Raw genomic sequence first — 18,662 nt, forward strand, 5'->3', positions numbered from 1 at the left:
TCTATTTAGTACAGAAGTATACAACCATTGAGTTTTTTCGGGAAAAAAAATTAGCAAAAAAAATGAAGATGTATATCTCACCTTTGATAGATATGTTGTAAGTGATGATCACCAGGGTAAAACGATAATGAAAGCAAATCCAAAAAGATTGACTTGTCGTCTCTTCATGTACCTTAATACATTCGCCATGCTTTTAGAGATTTGAGGAGTCACTTTTGGTCGATATTGAGCCAAAATGAACAAAACCTTTTGAACGCCACCAGTTTTATTCTATCAGTTTAATCATATAGCGCGATTCTAACATATGTATTCATATGTATTGTGATCTCTCTCTCTCTCTCTAATTGGAATAAAATGTCCCACTGCTACGTTTTGAAGTCGAAAGACAAACAAATGGCTTATCAGTCTAATTTTCATCCATTTCCATACTGATGTAAACAAGCTTTGCCTTTTATTAGTTGATCCCAGTTCACAATACACTTTAAGAAAATAGAGCTAGTTTGAGCTTCATTTCAAAGCCCGCAACAAGCGAACATTGGTTTCCATAATAACCAAAATAACAAGGCACGTCTCTTATCTCTGAGTTTTTATGATCAAAAACTTGAATGATCATCATTGTGTCTCCTCGCATTGAAACCGTAGACCCAGTCTGTCTTCTCTTTAACTCTGTATAAAGTGGACGTAAGATACCCACTGAAGAAGCTTGTAACAAAAATCTTCGGTGCCTGAGCTTATGTTTACTACAGGGTCAACAGTAATTGTCGAAAGCTGTTGTGATTTCTCTCCTCAGGGAAAAATTTAATGAAATTAAAATATAGATAATTTTTTTATATACCATGATGTAAATTCTAAAAAAGTGTATTATTACAGCTGCTACTCCTTGATACCTGTAAACATATAGCTGATCCCACCTCCAGCTGCCTGAAAACACAGAATCCCTTACTTTACTTTTAAATCTACTTTAAGGGCTCCCATTCTTCGTTTGCACGTTACGTCATCGCGGCCATGTTGGTGCCATTTAACAAACGATTTCTCATTAGCATCCATTGTTAACGGTACCACAATGAACGCCATGTTTTTGTCTTTTAACTCTCTTGGGAATGCTTGCAACTCTACAATAGCGCAGGGCACTGATTCTAAAAATAGCTTAAAGATTCGGACAAACATTGCATTCTGTTTAACCGCTACGAAGATTATACGAACCGATTTCATTATTTTTACTTAAAGTTACAATAATAACCCATGTAAACTAAGATCAACTGCGATCGGCTGTGAAAATTATCTGCTGAAAGTAAACTTGTAAGTTTGTTTGTCCGAATTTCGCCTTTGTCTTCGTTTTTATGACGTCACGGCTGCGCTGCGCTATTGATAACAGTTACATCTAGTAACTGAAGGGGCTAATAAGGGGCTAATAAGAGTGTTAGAGTACAAACAGTATAAGTTGCACACTTTTAGTGTTTGTACTCTATCTATCTATCTTTACTTTCAAAATACTCGACAAATATTAAAAAATAGACTCTTTCATAGTTTCTCGCTTGGTCGCTGCACTCTCCATGTTTAGACACTGTAACGGTACAATTCCTTAAAGTGCGACAGTTTTTTGTTTTTTTTCATTTTAGCGAGAGAAGCTAGTTTTAATTCTTTCAAATACGACAAAACATACCTTCAAGATGATTTGTATTTTTCTTTCTAAAGACTCTCCGTTCTCCATTCTCTATCTTCAATTATCTTCTTTATTTACATTTACAAAATGCTATGGAAATCATATCAAGTCTAATGTAACTCTCCTCCTTCCTTTCTTACTCGATCTTTGGTAACCGTTCGCCACTGTTCATGTCTCCATCGAATCTTAGGCCCGGTTCATACGTCGAACTTTTCATGAACCGAACCTAACACGTTGAAGATCGACCAAAGATCGTCAAATATCTACTTTTGCTTCAGACGTCGTACCAAATTCAGTCGATCCAATTAGATTTTTCCAAGTCAAGCATTTAGGACAGCGGTTAACATACAGTAATATAGAAATCAGACTCTTCCGCAGTTCCCCGCTCGGCCATCCTATACTTCTTGCTGCAACTCAACCAGGCCGTTCTTCATCGCTTTCAAAACATAAACACTTATTGCATATTGGCATTTTACAAGAAATACAAACGTATTTCGTGGTTACAAAACACGAATCACACATATAACACGTGGAAGCCATGTTGATGTTCATGCGCATGCACAGCTCATGATAAACCTGCTTGCCCCCTCCCCCCCCCTTTTTACGATTTGCGATTAAATATAATATATGCATTAGGTTCGGTTCATGAAAAGTTCGACGTACGAACCGGGCCTTAGCTGTTTCACGTATCACGTGCAAAGCGAAGAATCCGATTCTTCTTCGCTTTACACGTGACAACAAAGATCTGAATTCATAATGAGAATTACCAAATGAAGCCCATATTTGGTAATTTTCATTATGAATTCAGATCTGTTGTAAGAGTCCTAAAACCCGAACATCATTTGGAAACCGTCCGTAACTCTTCCTGTTTCAATCGTAGCTGTTCAAGTATCCCGTGCAAAACGAAGACTATCCCATGTTTGGTCATTTTCATTGTGAATTCAGATCATAGTGTAAGGGTTTTAAGACCCGACCATTAATCTAAATTTCCTTTCTTCATTCTTTCATTCATTATTTGATGCGTGGATCTTTTCTTCCTAAAATATCTTATTTTTCTCAGGTTTTGTGCTCGTGTGTAGTCAAGACAGTCACGATCACCAAAAACAAACGACTCACCACCGCGCATGCTTAGACCTACCGCTGTAGAACTAAAACTGCTGTCGCAGATAATAAGAAAATCACATTCGGAGAGAATAAAATGTTCAACCAGCATTGCTATAATACCTTTTGTATATCGATGAGTATCGTTGAATATCGTACTATTATCGTTGATCGTCGTGTGATTTGTACGATTGGCGCAGAACAGAGTCTTATTAAATGGTACAATATTGTAACAAAATGCTGAACCATTGAATCCAGTCGTAAAGTTACACTCGATTGTATCATTTAAGATTGTTGTATTATGTAAAATATCCAGGTGTTGTATCGTCAAGTTGGTGGTGACGACTTTCTTTCGAAAGTTTTTCCTGGCGTATTCCTTCACACGGTTGTTATCTGTTGCCAGGAACCATAGAGCGTTATTTGAGCTTTCATTGAACTTGAAAACTGTTCGTTCTACGTGTCTTGCACACTTGAAGAATCCATTAAGTCTAGTGAGGTTTTTGAGGTTATTAATTCTTTCGTCCTCACGAGAAAAATAGTCAAACTGTAGATCCCCTGTCCTTATATGCATACCAATGGTCGGTCCACCAGCCTCACGTACTTTGTCTCTCCACAACTGAAGGAGATGCTCCACTGCGCGCGACTTTTCAAACAAGAAATCAAATGCGCAACCGATGAGGGCATATTTAGGAAGCCCGGAAGAAATCAATGGCGTGATGTTTAATTCTTTTGCTCGGCGCATAAGATATGGGTTGTTTTTAACCCCACCCTCGACAAAATACCAAATAGTAGTCACTTCTTCAATCGGAGCATCAAAATAACTGCTCAAATTTGTCCTTGTAAACCAGTTTTTAAAGTGTTTACTGTCTTGTATTATCCATCCTTCAGCTTCCCGAAGCTCTGCACTGGCTGTTCCCCAGTAGTGACGGCGCGTCTCTAGGCCTGTGCATGTGTCAAGTGGACTTGAATGATTCCACAGAATCCTCTTGGGCTTCAAATGGTTTTCTATAGGCTCCGGTGTCTGCCAGTTGATTAAGAATGCTCTACCCGTCAATATAGATAGGTAGAATAGTGATATCACTGCACGTAATCTATTGCCATATCCACAGCAGCCTTGTCTGTTTCCTGGACATGTGTATACCAGGTATTTTTCATTCTTCCTGGACGCTACCATGTCACTATGTAATCGAGCATACTTATCTTGCCATCCACTGCCGCATAATCTTAATCTGTTCCTCTCGTCCCACATATGGGTTTCAAAAGGTTTTCTTCCTTGTCCCTTGGAAAGAATTTCTTCATGTTTTTGATGGCTTGATCTGTCGTCTCTTCGTTCATTGTCATCAATCTTGCTTCCTTTCTGACCTGATATCTTCTTAATGTTGTGGTAGTTGCCATGGTAATCTTCAATAACGGTGCGTACTTTCACCTTAACAACTTGAATTTAAAAAAGCAACAACAAAAAAAACATACATTAGACAAAAGCGTTTATAACTTTTTGTATTTTACTTGTTTTAATCCTTAGTTTTCGAACAGTAGACTCTTGTTAGAACTTTAGAACTTTAACCAGAAGTCAAGACCTAAAATCAGCTCAATCTGGGGGTCAAAAAAAAAAAAGAATTTCCTTCTCTTGAGGATTGAAATCTTTTATCATGTTAATATGTTCCATTGTTTTTGACCCCCAGGTAGTATCAAGTGCTTATTACTGAGCAATGCCGTTTTTTCTTATTTGGTGGTTTGGGAATCCAAAATTTCAAGAGGAAAAGTTACGCTGTGATATTCTGATTGGCTAACATAATTTTCCCTCAGATCAGCTGGCCATGGTTTGAGTAACAATCGCGAGGCTCATAAGTAAACAAAATGGCGGGTGATCAAAATAAAAATCAAGATTATGTACGCCGTCATGCATATGTACGAAACTGAAAGGGTATATCTCACCTGATAAGTTAATACTTTTCCACACGGTAGATATGTTGTAAATGATGATCACCAGGGTAATAACGATAATGAAAACCAAACTGGAAAGATGGGCCGGTCTCTTCAGGTACCTTAAGAGATTCGCCATGCTTTCAGGGACTTAGTCAGCTCTTGATGATATTTGGAACTAAAATGAACTGAACATAGATATGGTCATTTTTATCATATTTCTAACTGGCTGCCAATTAATGAATATAGCATGATCATAAAGTCTCCCATGGTTTCTTCAGGGGGTGGGTAGGGGAGTGTCATTCCGGATCCATGGGGGTAGCTGACAGTTGAATTTTTGATCTTTCATAATTTATTTGGTATTCAGTTAAATTTAAAAAATTTTTTTTGAAACACAATTGGAACAGAATACGAGCGACTCCATTAGTAGTGTCCTTCGTGGTACTTAGAATCATTGCTCATGACTACAGTCGACTGCCTGACGGATTCAATTCCCGACAGTTTTTAATTTCCAAGAGATTTCTCAACGAAAAATAATTGCTATAGATTGAAATTGAGTTACGGAAAAAATTGAAAAAAAAGTTAAGTAGCCATAAGTTTGGGGTCACCCATCCAGTTAATAACTTGGCTCGACCGGACTTGACTCGATATCTTGAACGACAACGATTTATCCACTGGACCACGGTTCCAGGTGAATCAGCATAGCAACTAGCCGTAAAAACAATGCACCGAATAGACTAGACTTTTTAACATCATTTTTTCAACCGATTCCGTGCGTGGCAGAGATGCAAGCGATTAGTCGATATGGTCTGGGGGCCGGCTGGTCTCTCCCCTGATGCTTCGGCTAGAACATTTTCTTGCGTAATTCGTACACCCAAGGGCAGAAGGATTTAATCGCCGTCAGGTCCGAAGTCCATACGACGCCTCAGCTCTGCGGATGTCTCGGGGGTATGGCACACTGTGGGATCGATTTTTTTCTTGAATTCTGTCAGTGGGTTCAAATCCCATCGTATCCAGATGATATTTTCTACTTTTTTAAAATCAATTATTCGCTGGCAATATCTTTTTCATATGAAAGGTTACTACCTTATTCCTTCTTCAGTGTTTATATTCAGAAATTACCACTCTTTTCACTGCTACGCGCTGATCGAGACAACCGAGTCGCAACATGGAAATACGGTAGGGCAATACGCTGCCGCCAATCAGAGAATATAAAGGTACCGACCAATTTATTTGATTGAGGGAAGTGTATTGCTCAGCGCGTAGCAATGAAAAGAGTGGTAACAGTCAAGTAACTAAAAGCCCTACGATTTGACAGAATATAGATATGCTGTCGAATCATCCAAAAAAATTTAATAGAAAAATATAAATAATAAAAGTCTAAATCCTGGCTCGGATTCCAAAACAAGATGCTAACTTCTCTTGATGGATTTGCATAAGCATTTTTTCTTTATTTGTTTTTCCCTTATTAATTAAAATTCTTTTGTAGCACAGTTCGAGTTCAGTATTATGAGTTGCATTACATTCTAAGCGCCTGTAAAAGTATTTTAAAACTAATACATTAGGTTTATTTGTGCCTTGCTTTAGAAAGTATTAAATATTTCAACACCGTCTCTTGTAAATGCAGCTTGGCTTGCGTAAAAACAGAGATAGAATATGGAAGTTTGTAAGAGTTCTAATATCAAATAATCGTGTTAGCCTGACCCTAAACTAACATATTTTATATTACTAAGTCTTACCATGATAATATCTCTCCAAAAGCTTGACTTTCCTTGAAGCTAAGAGTAACAGTGCAGCCGAAGTTCGGCAGTTTTCACTTATCAGTTAGAGAGTTTTAGATTTACGTTCACGGCAAACGTGAAACGTCAGTTGACCAGTAAAAAATTCTTTTAAATTATTGAAAAAGAATCGCAAAAAAGTCCAAGTAGTAGAAAAACAAAAGAGTATTTGCGCTTGGTGAGAAGGTTTTTAAAAGGTAAAGTAAAATAAAGGAAAACTATGAAAACGTGGTCACGTTTGCCGTTTGCGGGGAGAAAAAAAAGTCAATCTAAAACTCTCTATTAAGATGAGTTTCTTGGGGCGCCTTCTCGAACTCCAATATTAACTAAACACTGACCGAAACACAGGTATACCAAGCGTGAGATTCTGTTGTCATTTCGCGCCTTTTACGATCTATGTACGAGTTTTCGCTCGGTTAGAGCAGTTTTCGTAGGAGTTGGGAAATGATACTGAAAATTTGTAATCTTACTGTAGCCGTACCGTATCTTACCGTAACTTCGCGTTCATGGAGGTTGGATAATTTATTCAAAGGCAATTTAGTCCAGAACCTGGACTCACTTTTATGGCTGAGCCGCGCGGTAAATACGAAACGAGTAATGCAACTAAGAGGCTGGTAACAATAAAAGTTAGTCGCATATACACTGATTTCAATAAAGTTAGTCACCAAAAACCTAGAAAGCTGAGATCACTGAGCATCATGGGAACCTTTTCATATCAAAAAAGCATATATATATACAAAGCTTTTTTAATACAAGCTTCAGCTCGATATTGCTCAGAAGAGGTGAGACTGTAACCGGTAAAAGATTCGCAAGTCCATGAACAGTTATCAAGCGGTGGAACGTGTAAAATGAATCTAACCATAATGATGGCTCGTAGAATCCTGGAGGTTGTTTTGATCTCTTGTTTCCTGGTTTGATGTCGTGAAAATAGTCAAATACAATAGTTTGAGGACTTATTTTGATATGTTTTGACTTAGCATCCGCTAGTTGCCCCCCAGTCAACTCCAAAAAAATCACGTGATTGATAGCAAGCAATACGTGAGCTGCTGAAGATACTGTGTGTCTTACCCATTGGTAGTACTGAAGCGGAACGGTCGTTCTCTTGCTTCCGCAGACTCCACACATGGCTGAGGTCTAATATGACTACAGACAGACTATCTGATTTGGGTTAACATTGATACCGGGCGAATTTGCCATGCTTTTTTCGAAATGCATCCAAGGAAGATGACAGAATCATCAAATAATATTTCAAAAACGAGTGAGAGTGTTTCATTAGGGTTTCCAAACACGAGAAAACATTTGAAAGCACGAGGCCGTAGGCCGAAAAATGGCCAAAATTATGCCAATACACAAATCTGGATCCTTCTCTTATTGTGATCATTACAGGCCGACATCAATTTTACCAGTGATCTCTAAAGTAATGGAAAAAATAATTTATCGTCAAGTAAATAAATGTATATAAAATAAATATATGAGTATTGAATTTCGCTACAAGGACTACTCGCTATATTAACACATTTCATTTAGTTCTTTACAAGTAGCTAAAAAGAATCACCAATTTAAAATCAAAAGAAAAAAATTTGCTCACCAGTACACGTGACCGTTAATTGCAAATTACAATAATTAAACGCAGGATATATTTTTACAGCCGCTTTCAGTGTCGTCACGCAACGTTTTCTCTCAGGGGAGAAAGCGTTGCGTGACGACACTGAAAGCGGCTGTGGGGGAGACTATATTACTGTGGGCTCCCTGTGAACATCGTCAGCTCAAAAATAAACGATGCCATCTTGTTTTCAATTGGTTTGTTCGTCATCCTATATTCTTGGTATCTTCTTCTCGAGGACTCCTCCTTGTCTTTATCGAGGGATGTAAGTAGACTGCAGTGGACTGGTTTATTATATATTATATTTATTTGAGATAAGTGCAAATTGTCAGATCAGTTTTGGCATGTTTGATCGCTTCGTTATGGGATTTTAGGTAACGAGGAAAGAAAAATAAAGGTACATGATTGGCTTGCCTAGCTTCGTTCGAGGATATATTGCGTGATCTTATATCTGGGATTCGTTCATTGTCTTTTGGGGTCTTTAATATGATCAAAATGATCTAAAATAGGTTCGTTTGTGGTATACGGGGCTCGGACGAACTCCCCGAATCACCCTTAGATTCAGAGGTTACTTTATTATAATTTGCTTAGCGAACTTGCACGAACTGCTTGGCTTTTCTTAAGATGGTTAATAACAATGGGGTCTTTCTTGTAACGAGAGATTGAATGCATGCAGACTACTCTGTTAGTATTGTTTACGCGGCCTCAAGGGATGGTATATTATATTTTTGTATTCCCTTGGAGATAAGACTTGTTCCGCACAAACGAAAGCGTTGGTATGCAAATCTACAACTTTACTGCGATTCTCAGTCACGGGTGTTACTAAAACGAATAACGCAGTAACGAGTAACGAGTCCCGGGGGGGTAGGGGGGGGGGTGGGTACTACCACCCCAACTTGGGTAGGGGTGTGCCGCCAGGACCTCAAAACCCTGACCCTATCCCAGACCTAAAATTTTGATTTTATATACCTTACCCCAGACGAAAACTAAGAATTTGTACATCCCTATCCCACGCTAAATGACGGAAATGACGGTTATTCAATAGATTGCAATCAATATTTACTAATGTTTTTATTGTTTTTGTGCCGGCAGAAAGCGTAGCCTATTCGCCAAACAAAAATGAGAAAAGAGAACGAGAAAATATTGAACCTAATCTTACAAAGCGTTTTATTATGTCTTATTATACACTCGACAAAATTATTCGATTCTTATTAGACTTTAATAAGATAGAGGAGTACAGTTAAATTCCAAACTGTACTCTGTAGAGTCCCCAATAAGTTGCTCAATTTTGTTGAGTGTATTATAAACAAAACATCGCACGATCTTCTCGTCTATTCCGGAATTTATAGATACTCGTGATGTTTTGAAAGTTCTCAAATTGGACTCGCCTAAAGGCTCGTCCAATTTTGAAAACATCACTCGTACCTCGAGATCGCGTGATTTCCTATACAAATAAATAGCAATATTCAATCCCTGCTAGCAGAGTCTCCCTTGTTGACGATATTCTTGGTCAATAATCGCCAACGAAGGAGACTCTGCTAGCAGGGAAATTAGCAATGTTAAACCAAAGTCAAAATCTGGTTCTGACGTAGAGAGATAAACGAATAAACCAAAGTCAAAAGGAATCCTTGAAACCACGCGATGAACACTAGGTACAACAGTCGGTACAACACTCATTCTCCATCGAACTCAAAAGACTAAGTAATCGATTCTTCTAAACAACTACAAAAATATAACTTGCACTCGTGGAAACCGTCAGTTTGATCTTGCTTCCTGTCTGTTTGAATTAAGATAAAAGGTTGCGAGGTACAAATTGCAGACGGCATTTGTGTAAAAAAGCTAGACTAAAACACAACAGAGAATACAAATTATGATTATTTATCATACATTACTATTTATTTCAGATAAATAGGAATATCTTCATTTTTTGCAGCTCAAGGAAACTTGTTACCTATAATGATGGGTTGTTCAAGAGTATCAAACCATCTGAACTCGCTCCAACGCACAAGCATCCCATAGCTGGTAGAAAATATCTCCCAGGTTCTGACGGTGACGGGTTTCCAGCGTTTGTTGCAAATGCTCGAGACGGCCTACCCTTTGCTTTGAAAGCCCAACAAGCTGATAGATTCACTGTAGCAGAATGGGCGGGGCACTGCCGAAATTTACTCAATGAAAAAAACTGCTGGAATATGGAGTGGTCTTGTTTCGAGGTCTTCCGTTGTGTGAAGGGAAAGATTTTTCGACTTTCACCAGAAATTTGGGGTATACCCCAATGGATTATAGCGGTGGGACAGGTAACAGGCCATTGTTCGATGAGAAAGCTACCATTTACATCTCGACACTTGATCCTAAAGAATTCACTATTGAACCACACAACGAGATAGCATGCTCCACAGTTCATCCTAAAAAAGTAAGTGCAGAACTGATCTCGTCAGATGATTGGCGTTTTAAGATGATTTGTGAAGAAGTGGCATTTTTATTGGTTTATATTAATAACAAAAAGAAGCCATATGTATATGAGAAATCCAAACATTGAAAAATTCAAATTTCAAAAAAAGGTTGGTAAGGGTTTTGTTGCATGAAGCAAGAACTGAACTATGGGTAATCTGAATCCAATTTTTTTCTGCAAATGTTTTTTTGATATATTTTCTTTCGTGCTCACATTATTTACATGTAAATATAATACCTATCAAGCCTGTTAAACGACATACAACATGCTACATGCAAGAAAACCTTTATCCACGTTTTATACCATGAATTTTGCCATCAAATATGTATGATAATAGTGGGTTGACCAAAGTCAGCATACTGGGTTGATCAAAGTCGGCAAACGGCAAACTCAAAATTGATTTAATAGGAAGCTTGTAAGGTTTTGCAGAGGGAGGAAAACCGGAGAAACCGAAGAAAAACCCCTTGAAACAAGGGAGAGGCCCAACAAACAGCTAACAAACTCTACGAGTCCAGGAATCCGATCGAACCCAGATCCCAGAGACGAATAGTCTCCCCCACAGTCGCTGTCAGTGTCGTCACGCAACGCTTTCTCCCCTGAGACTAAGAGACGAAAGGAGTGAATGCACTTCAGCTATGCCACCCTTGATTCACACCAACCATTTATCTTCCTTTTTTAGGTGGTATTTTATTGTGACCAAGAACCTGCAGAAGACTGTGGCGGGTTGACGACAATCACAAGAAACTCTGAAGTATTTGCTAAACTAGATCCAAAAGTTGTACAGAAGCTGGAGGAAAAACAAGTTCGCTACAGTCGTTACCTACCAAGCAGTAGCAAGAACACTCAATATGTCTCTTGGCAGTCCTCTTTCTATACAAACGACACCAAGGTAAACTTGAAGCTAGAGCAGTTTGTGCATGACTGTGAAAAGCTCGGTGTAATATGCGTGCCTTGCTACCGTGGTGTTTTTTAGAATGTTGATTGGCTATTTTTCTCTCGTGAAATGTGATTTTTTTTCTTTTTTCTTTTTAATAAATACTTTATTAACACAAAGACGTGACAATTTACAATTTACAATATACAAAAAGCTATACAAAACATTTTCTATTTTTTCCTTATATTTCTTATTCCTTATATACGTTTTTTTGTTTTGTTTTTTTAACCGACCTCCTCCTCTTACGTTGTTTAAATGTTTTTTTATTTACAATAACATGCATTTATTAATATTTTTAATATTTTTTTGCTATTGCTGTAGCTAGTTTTTCTTTTCTTTTTTTAACCGACCTCCTCCTCTACTATTTACATGAAATTTGAGTGTTTTTTGAAATGTTTTCTTTATCGTATGTTCTTTCCTTTATACTATGATACTTTTTATTTAATATATGCATCTATTGAGGGGAAAAAAATTGATGCTTTGTATTAAACTTAACTTGTTCTTCTTACCATTATTGTCGTGTATAACAGACAATACAAACAAAAGAAACAATAAAAAATATATATTAATGTTTTTGCACTGTGAAGACTCAAAAGAGAAACTTATCCTAATCAATCTACATTTGAAATGTCTTTGCTTAAACATTTAGCGCACACAGAAATACACGCCATTATTGTAAAAAAAAAAATTTGATTGGACGAACAAAAGGCTTACAAACCTTATTGAAGTGTTCAGGTAATATAAGATAATATATGATATAATAAAAAGCGTTGCATGCCTGTCAAGCTCCTGCCGTCCAGAGCATTTTCCCATACAAATCCTTATGGAACATTCCATTCTATTTTAACACAATGCAATTTTCTCCCTTTTCATTTGTTAATATGAGCTGGTTTCTCATTGGTTTCTTTTGTCTTGTTCTCAGTATATAAACACTCCTTTCTACCACCTCTTTCTCTTTTACTCCGACAAAGGACTAGCGTCCGAAACGTCAATAAGTTTTTTCATCTTTTCAAGGGTGCAAAAATTTAACCTTTTATCATAGTTTCATTTCTGTTGTTCATTTTGACACAATTAATCTTTTTAAGGGGGTAGGGGTACGTGACCTGTTATTGTAATAAGTCGTCCATTCTGAACATATCTTTCACAGGAAGTAGAAAAGTTCCTGGAAAAAGCTGGTTTTTCCTACAAATGGCAAACAGATGGTAGCTTGTTGTATTGGTACAGTCTACCTCCGTTCGTCTACCATCCTCAAACAGGGAAGAAAGTATGGTTTACGCAGCCAGACTCGCACCACAGTTCGTACTTCAAGGCTTCACCAATGTTCGATGGAATAACGTTAGAAAACGACTCACTTTACCCAGCACATGCTACGTATGGAGATGGGACTGAGATTGAACCGGAAGTAATTCAGCACATCCGGGCAACCAACTGGCAATGCACTGTAGGTTTTCAGTGGAGGACGGGTGACGTGGCGGTCGTGGACAACCTGGCAGTGATGCACGCTCGATTAAGCTTCACAGGAAAACGTATAATACTGAGCTTCTTGACTTCTGATTAATATGATACTCAAGGATTTGTTAGTTGGGAGTCCAAGGGTCGGATCCAGCCAAATTTTAAGGGAAGGGGGGGCTAATTGAGTTTCTTCCGTCAACACAACGGAAAACAATATAAAAAAGCATCGTTTTTTTCTGCTGAAGGGGGCTTTTGCCCCCCCCTGGATCCGCCATTGGATCAGTGTCCTTCTATAGAGGTAAAAGAGGTAAAATTATGGGATTTAGGTGGGGGGGAAATGGAATCTGAATATGTTTGTAAAGAAAAACGTTTGGGGTTTAAATACTGGAAACAGGGATTTGTAAAAAACGTTTGGGTGGAAAATGGGATTGGTACCTCTCTCCATCCTCGGTAACCCAGGGATAAAATTCTGCGGATCATTTCTCGCTCCCAGAAAACATTTTCTGTGAGGGAGAAACGAGCAACAGAGCTTTACCCCTGGGTTACCGAGGATGTCCCCTCCCACCCCCTGTTAGGAACCTCTACTGGGAGTGCTACCTTTCCATCTGAAGTGAAATATTTTATTCTAAATAAAGAAACGTTGAGGGCTCCGCTCCCCCTCCTTTTACGTCTCTTTTACGTCTTGATGATGAGGCATACCACGGAACAGTGCTTCATAGCTCTTATTATACAGTAATTAAACAATAACAATAAAATATGTCAAACTAAATACCGTTCTTATTCTTAGCGACCTAGTTTTAGTTTTTTGTGGGTGTTTCTATCGTTTCTATTTCTATCTAAATTGATAAAATAACTGCTATAAATCTCGCGTTCTAATTGGTTCTAAGTAGAGTACACAGCACGCAAGCGCACTTTCAGTTTTGTCATTCATATCCAAAATAACGGTTAAGTTATTTGTCAAGGAAATAAAAAACTTGTTTGCTTTGCTGTGTACAATTATAAAGCCTTGGGGATTGGCAGAACACTCGAGAAGTTTGAGAAGCACTCCGCTACCTTCTCCTTGCTTCTCCTAACACTTCTCTCGTGTTCTGCGAATCCCTGTGCGCGCTTTTTCTATTTCTTCAATCATAGACATGACATAGACCACCCCTCCCCTACGTGCCCAGAGAAGGGTCTGACGGAGAGCACCGATGGCACCGGGGGGCAGAACATCACATAATAAAATGAAAAACATTACAGTAATTAGAGATAGTAAGAAAATGTCTAGGTAATCACTCTTCCTCTACATCTTGTTTGCTTAAGGACGGTGCCTACTATTGTCCACGCGCACACGTACTGCGCATCTACATTCGAGGAATTTCAAAATTTATTACTCGAATTCCACGAAACAAAGCGTTTATTTTCAATAAACGTTAAAGCAGAAAACGATTTTAAGTAACCCAGGCTTGTTAAAGAGATAATTATACAGCTTCTCATTAATCCCATATAGGTAACTGTCCAATTATTTTCTTAATTGGACAGGTCTTGTTGATATGGGATTAATTAGGCAGCTATATAATCAATAGGTAATGGGATTTCATGCTCCCCAATCAAGAAATAATTAGACTCGAAAAATTCCTCTGACTACCAAATTGGACTCGGCCTACGGCCTCATCCAATTTTGTCAGTCCTCAGAATTTTCCTCGTCCAATTATTTCTTAATTGGACAGCATGGAGTCCTATTACATATATTAATTTGCTAAGGTTCAAGTATTATTGACACCGAATTATAAGAGCACATGTTTTGAAAAATGGCAGACTCATATTTCTAAAAAACCAAATCCTTTCAATGATAAAGCTTACCGTTTCTCTAGATTTAATCCTGTAATACTTGAATAAAAACAAGCAAGAAATACATACAGTAAAACCCCTCTATACCGGACAGTGCTGGGACCTATAAACATTTCCGGTTTAGTGGGGGTCCAGTATACTGGAGTTTTTGCAATAACCATGAAAAAACAGTTTTTGTGCAGTATTCAAAAAAGATATTTACAGAATTGACATGAAATCAAAACTATTATGAAGATCGTGTGAAAAAATGCATCTATAGTAGATTGAATTTTCTTACATTTAATGAAGTTCTACAACTTTTTTCTCTGCCATGCTTTCCATGTCAAGAGCAAATTTTAAAAATGTCCTTCTGAATAGCATAACACATAAGAATAGCACGTAAATGCAACATATTTTTAAATCAAAAAAGGTTATTAAAAATATTAATATGCGTACATACACGTTAATACTAAATAGCAATTTGAGCATATTAGAGTGCTCACACTAAATCCGTGAAACAAATACTAATTTTTAGCACTAAATAGTGATAATTAAACAATAGAAAACAAAGGATTCTGTATGAAATAGTACTAATTAGTGCTATTTAATGTTCACGGTAGTAGTTATGACCCCCCATCCAGCACCTTTTGTTAGGGAGGGGAGGGGTGGTCAACTGAAATACGACAAATTCCTGACTACCCCTTAAGAATGTAGGGGGAGGGGTGGTCTAAATTCTTGAATACCCCCTTAAAGTGCATATGAACCCTTCGGCAATACTTTCAGTACTGATTCTACATAAAGTAAATAGTTGAATGGTAAAATATTTCTTGATTTGAGTGATGCGTTTCTAAGTTATGAAGGTTTATACTTCCAATATGCTAATGAGTGTGACGTCTATTAAGGCTTAATCAAATATACAAAATCGAACTGGTTCATAGATACAGTATTTAAGAAGCATCATTATTTTACTCATGGTTTACATGAAAGCTATTTACAATTTTTATTTTCAAAATGGCCAGCATTTAGTATTATTAGTTACAACAAAAACACTCAAATACCTTACCTGACGTCATCATCATTAACATATTGGAAGTATAAACCTTAATAACTTAAAGACGCATCACTCAAATCAAGAAATATTTTACCAATCAACTATTTACTTTATGCAGAACCAGTACTGAATGTATTGTCAAAGGGTTCATTTGCACTTTAAGAATGTAGGGGGAGGGGTGGTCTAAATTCTTGAATACCCCCTTAAGAATGTAGGGGGGAGGGGTGGTCTAAATTCTTGAATACCCTTGGAGAATGTGAGGGGAGGGGTGGTCTAAATTCTTGAATACCCTTGGAGAATGTGAGGGGAGGGGTGGTCTAAATTCTTGAATACCCTTGGAGAATGTGAGGGGAGGGGTGGTCATGAAGATGAGCGAAATATTTTAGGGGATTAGTGAAATGGAATGTAGAACAGGGGTCAAAGTACGAATTCCAATCACCAAGGCGGGAATTTGAAATATGAAATATGAATACATATTTTTATGGAGAGAAAAGTTTAAAAGCCCGATCAAAATCAGCAGAATCACTTGCTCATCGCCTTCGTCGGAAAAACCCCACTTGCACTCAGCTATAATCCAGCCAGAGTACGGATAAGTTAACATGTCATCTGGAAAAGTAATACAAATAGGAGACCGTGGATACGCTATTTTTGTGAAGGATGTTCGAAGGGAGAAAAAAATATGTATCCGCAAACAGAAAAAAGATTTGTCGAGCGGGAAGACGGTTCTAACTAGCTCAGGAGTGTCTTTGACTTTAGACGAATGGACATCACTCAAATCGGCAATTGAAACAGTGGATACGGAGTTAGTGAACAATGAGGCAACTACTGCATCCAGTCAGTCCGAAACCACCGATCTTCATCAGGAGCCAACCGCGTTCTCTGGATCCATTCAAACCCTTCCGGATGATGGCAGTGCGCAAAATTACGAGGCACAAGGAAAAGATTATTTACCAAGAATTTTCACCACTTCTGAACTGGACACTATTTTTAATGCGCTTGGTCCGGAAATGGGACTGACAACAAGGGAACAGCAAAGTGGATTAGCTACTGGACAGCAGCAAGTACCCAGTTGGGAATCTCGAATGTACTATTATCCGCCGTCATAGAAAATAATTATACCAAAGACATATTGTTTTGGATTTGCTGTAGCATTTATTGAAAAGTGAAATAAAATATTTTGTTTCTTACAAATGAAGTTGGTGTCATAATTAATGTACATGTTTGATATGATTTCGAGCTCTAACATTGCAGTGTTGACAGGCACCATCAGTTTTACCTGTCAACTAGGGTCTTATCCGTAATAACAAACTATTATTATATTTCTTGTTACAGATTCTTATTCCATGTCTTCTGATTCGTCCGTTTGTATTTGTAGATGTTGTGTAGTGAATAAATTGTTCAAGAGAAATTTACGTTGATCAATAGCAACCTGGGTTGCTTCCATCCAGTCGTAATCACCAGTGTCCAGTAAATCTCGTCGGGTTCTCATTATTTTACAATAATACGCATCCCTTCTTAACGCGCGGATCCATACCAATTTTTCCAACAGTACGTTTCTCAGCTCGTTTTGAAATGCAGAGATCATTTTGTTGTACGCAAGCACTTCAGCCGCTGCTTTCGATTCGCCTTTTTCCATGTACTGGTTTTCCAGAGTTTCTAATTCAATCTCGTGTCGGTCCATAGTTTCTTTGATCAACACTGACCAGCAGTCGTCTTCAGGCTCATCATCGTCATCATCAGGACCATCATATGACTCTGATTCACTCGTGTCTACTTCACTGTCTTCTTCACCTTCTTCGCTTGACGTCTCTTCATCATATGTTGATTCATTTTCCTCTATATCGTTCATTTTGAAAATTTGATTGTCCAAGTGACGTTTTATATTGAACCCTGTGGAGAATGTCTTGCCACAATAATAACACTGCTTACACTGCTTGGGTAACGTGTCCTCTAAGGGATCTAATGCTAAATGATTTTCCTTTCAAAGTTTGCCGCAATTTATGTCCTCCCTGAACTACTCTCAACCTGCTCCTTAACTGCTCCTCATGTGCTCCCTGCTGCTCCTTATGATCTCAGGCTGCTCCTTCACATTAAATACTCCTAAGGACTCATGAAAAGAATCTATACTCGCAGTGTACCTCGAAGCTTTTTTTTTTTTTTTTTTTTTTTTTTTTTTTTTTTCGTCTTTCTTGTTTTGGATAATTTGAAGCAACAACCTTCTGATCTGGATTCAGGTGTCAATCAGTCAATTCTTACGAAAATTACGTCACTGTTGCCCATGGCCTTTTTGTCCTTTTCTGCGAGATTGGCCTGGGTATGGCCTCTTTTGGCCTGGGTATGGCCTTTTTGGCCTGGCTGAAGGCCATATATAAACCAAAATTAGGAAAAATAAAGTCATTTTATTTAACTCTTCCTGAACTGTAAACATGGTTAAACGAGTTTGTCGAGACTGCCCGATTGCAGGATGTGGTGCAAAATATCTCGTGAGATTAGCGAACCATCTGTCGGATGTTCATTTGCTGGATGGCGATCATCGGAGAAAGTATCTACAAGAGGCTAAACTGCAACCGAAAGTAAAATTCGTTTTGAATCCAATTAGTGCCAAAACTGATGATAACAATGACAAAAACGTGACGCATGTACCAGGAAGAGAGTATGAGTTTTCGCAACCAAGACAATACAGGGTGCAGAGACTTGCAGACACTAAAGTAAAACAGGGTGCAACCTTTTTCAAAACAAAAACCAAAGACGAAAAGAAGAGAAGTCATGGGAAATCAAAAGGATGGTTAACGATGAATTAGGACGAGAGAACAAACTAATAATTTGTGCCAAAAAGGCTGGTTGTTTGTTCAGTTGAATTCAATAGTAAATACGCATGACACATCCCAGTCATGACAAA

The 18,662-nt window shown here is 38.0% G+C and overlaps 1 protein-coding gene and 1 pseudogene across 2 annotated transcripts; one reads left to right on the plus strand and one right to left on the minus strand.

Moving 5' to 3' along the window:
* Positions 1 to 1,664: 1,664 nt before the first annotated feature.
* Positions 1,665 to 6,769, minus strand: LOC116288760 (uncharacterized). The gene is made up of 3 exons (XM_031695583.2): positions 6,427 to 6,769; positions 4,700 to 4,875; positions 1,665 to 4,198 (listed from the first exon to the last, which is right to left on the minus strand). The coding sequence occupies exons 2-3, from the start codon at positions 4,824 to 4,826 to the stop codon at positions 2,640 to 2,642; spliced, it is 1,686 nt and encodes a 561-aa protein (XP_031551443.2). The 5' UTR covers positions 4,827 to 4,875; positions 6,427 to 6,769; the 3' UTR covers positions 1,665 to 2,639.
* A 1,444-nt stretch (positions 6,770 to 8,213) lies between these two features.
* On the plus strand, positions 8,214 to 13,644 carry LOC116288761 (uncharacterized; annotated as a pseudogene). Its single transcript, XR_016119296.1, has 4 exons — positions 8,214 to 8,333; positions 10,002 to 10,478; positions 11,197 to 11,406; positions 12,599 to 13,644. The product of XR_016119296.1 is annotated as an uncharacterized LOC116288761 (transcript).
* Positions 13,645 to 18,662: the final 5,018 nt, after the last annotated feature.

The sequence above is a fragment of the Actinia tenebrosa genome, unplaced genomic scaffold, assembly GCF_029948245.1.
Source record: "Actinia tenebrosa isolate PJP-AT-01 unplaced genomic scaffold, QUT_ActTen_1.0 PGA_scaffold11__36_contigs__length_13525064, whole genome shotgun sequence".
Classification (NCBI taxonomy): Eukaryota; Metazoa; Cnidaria; class Anthozoa; order Actiniaria; family Actiniidae; genus Actinia; species Actinia tenebrosa.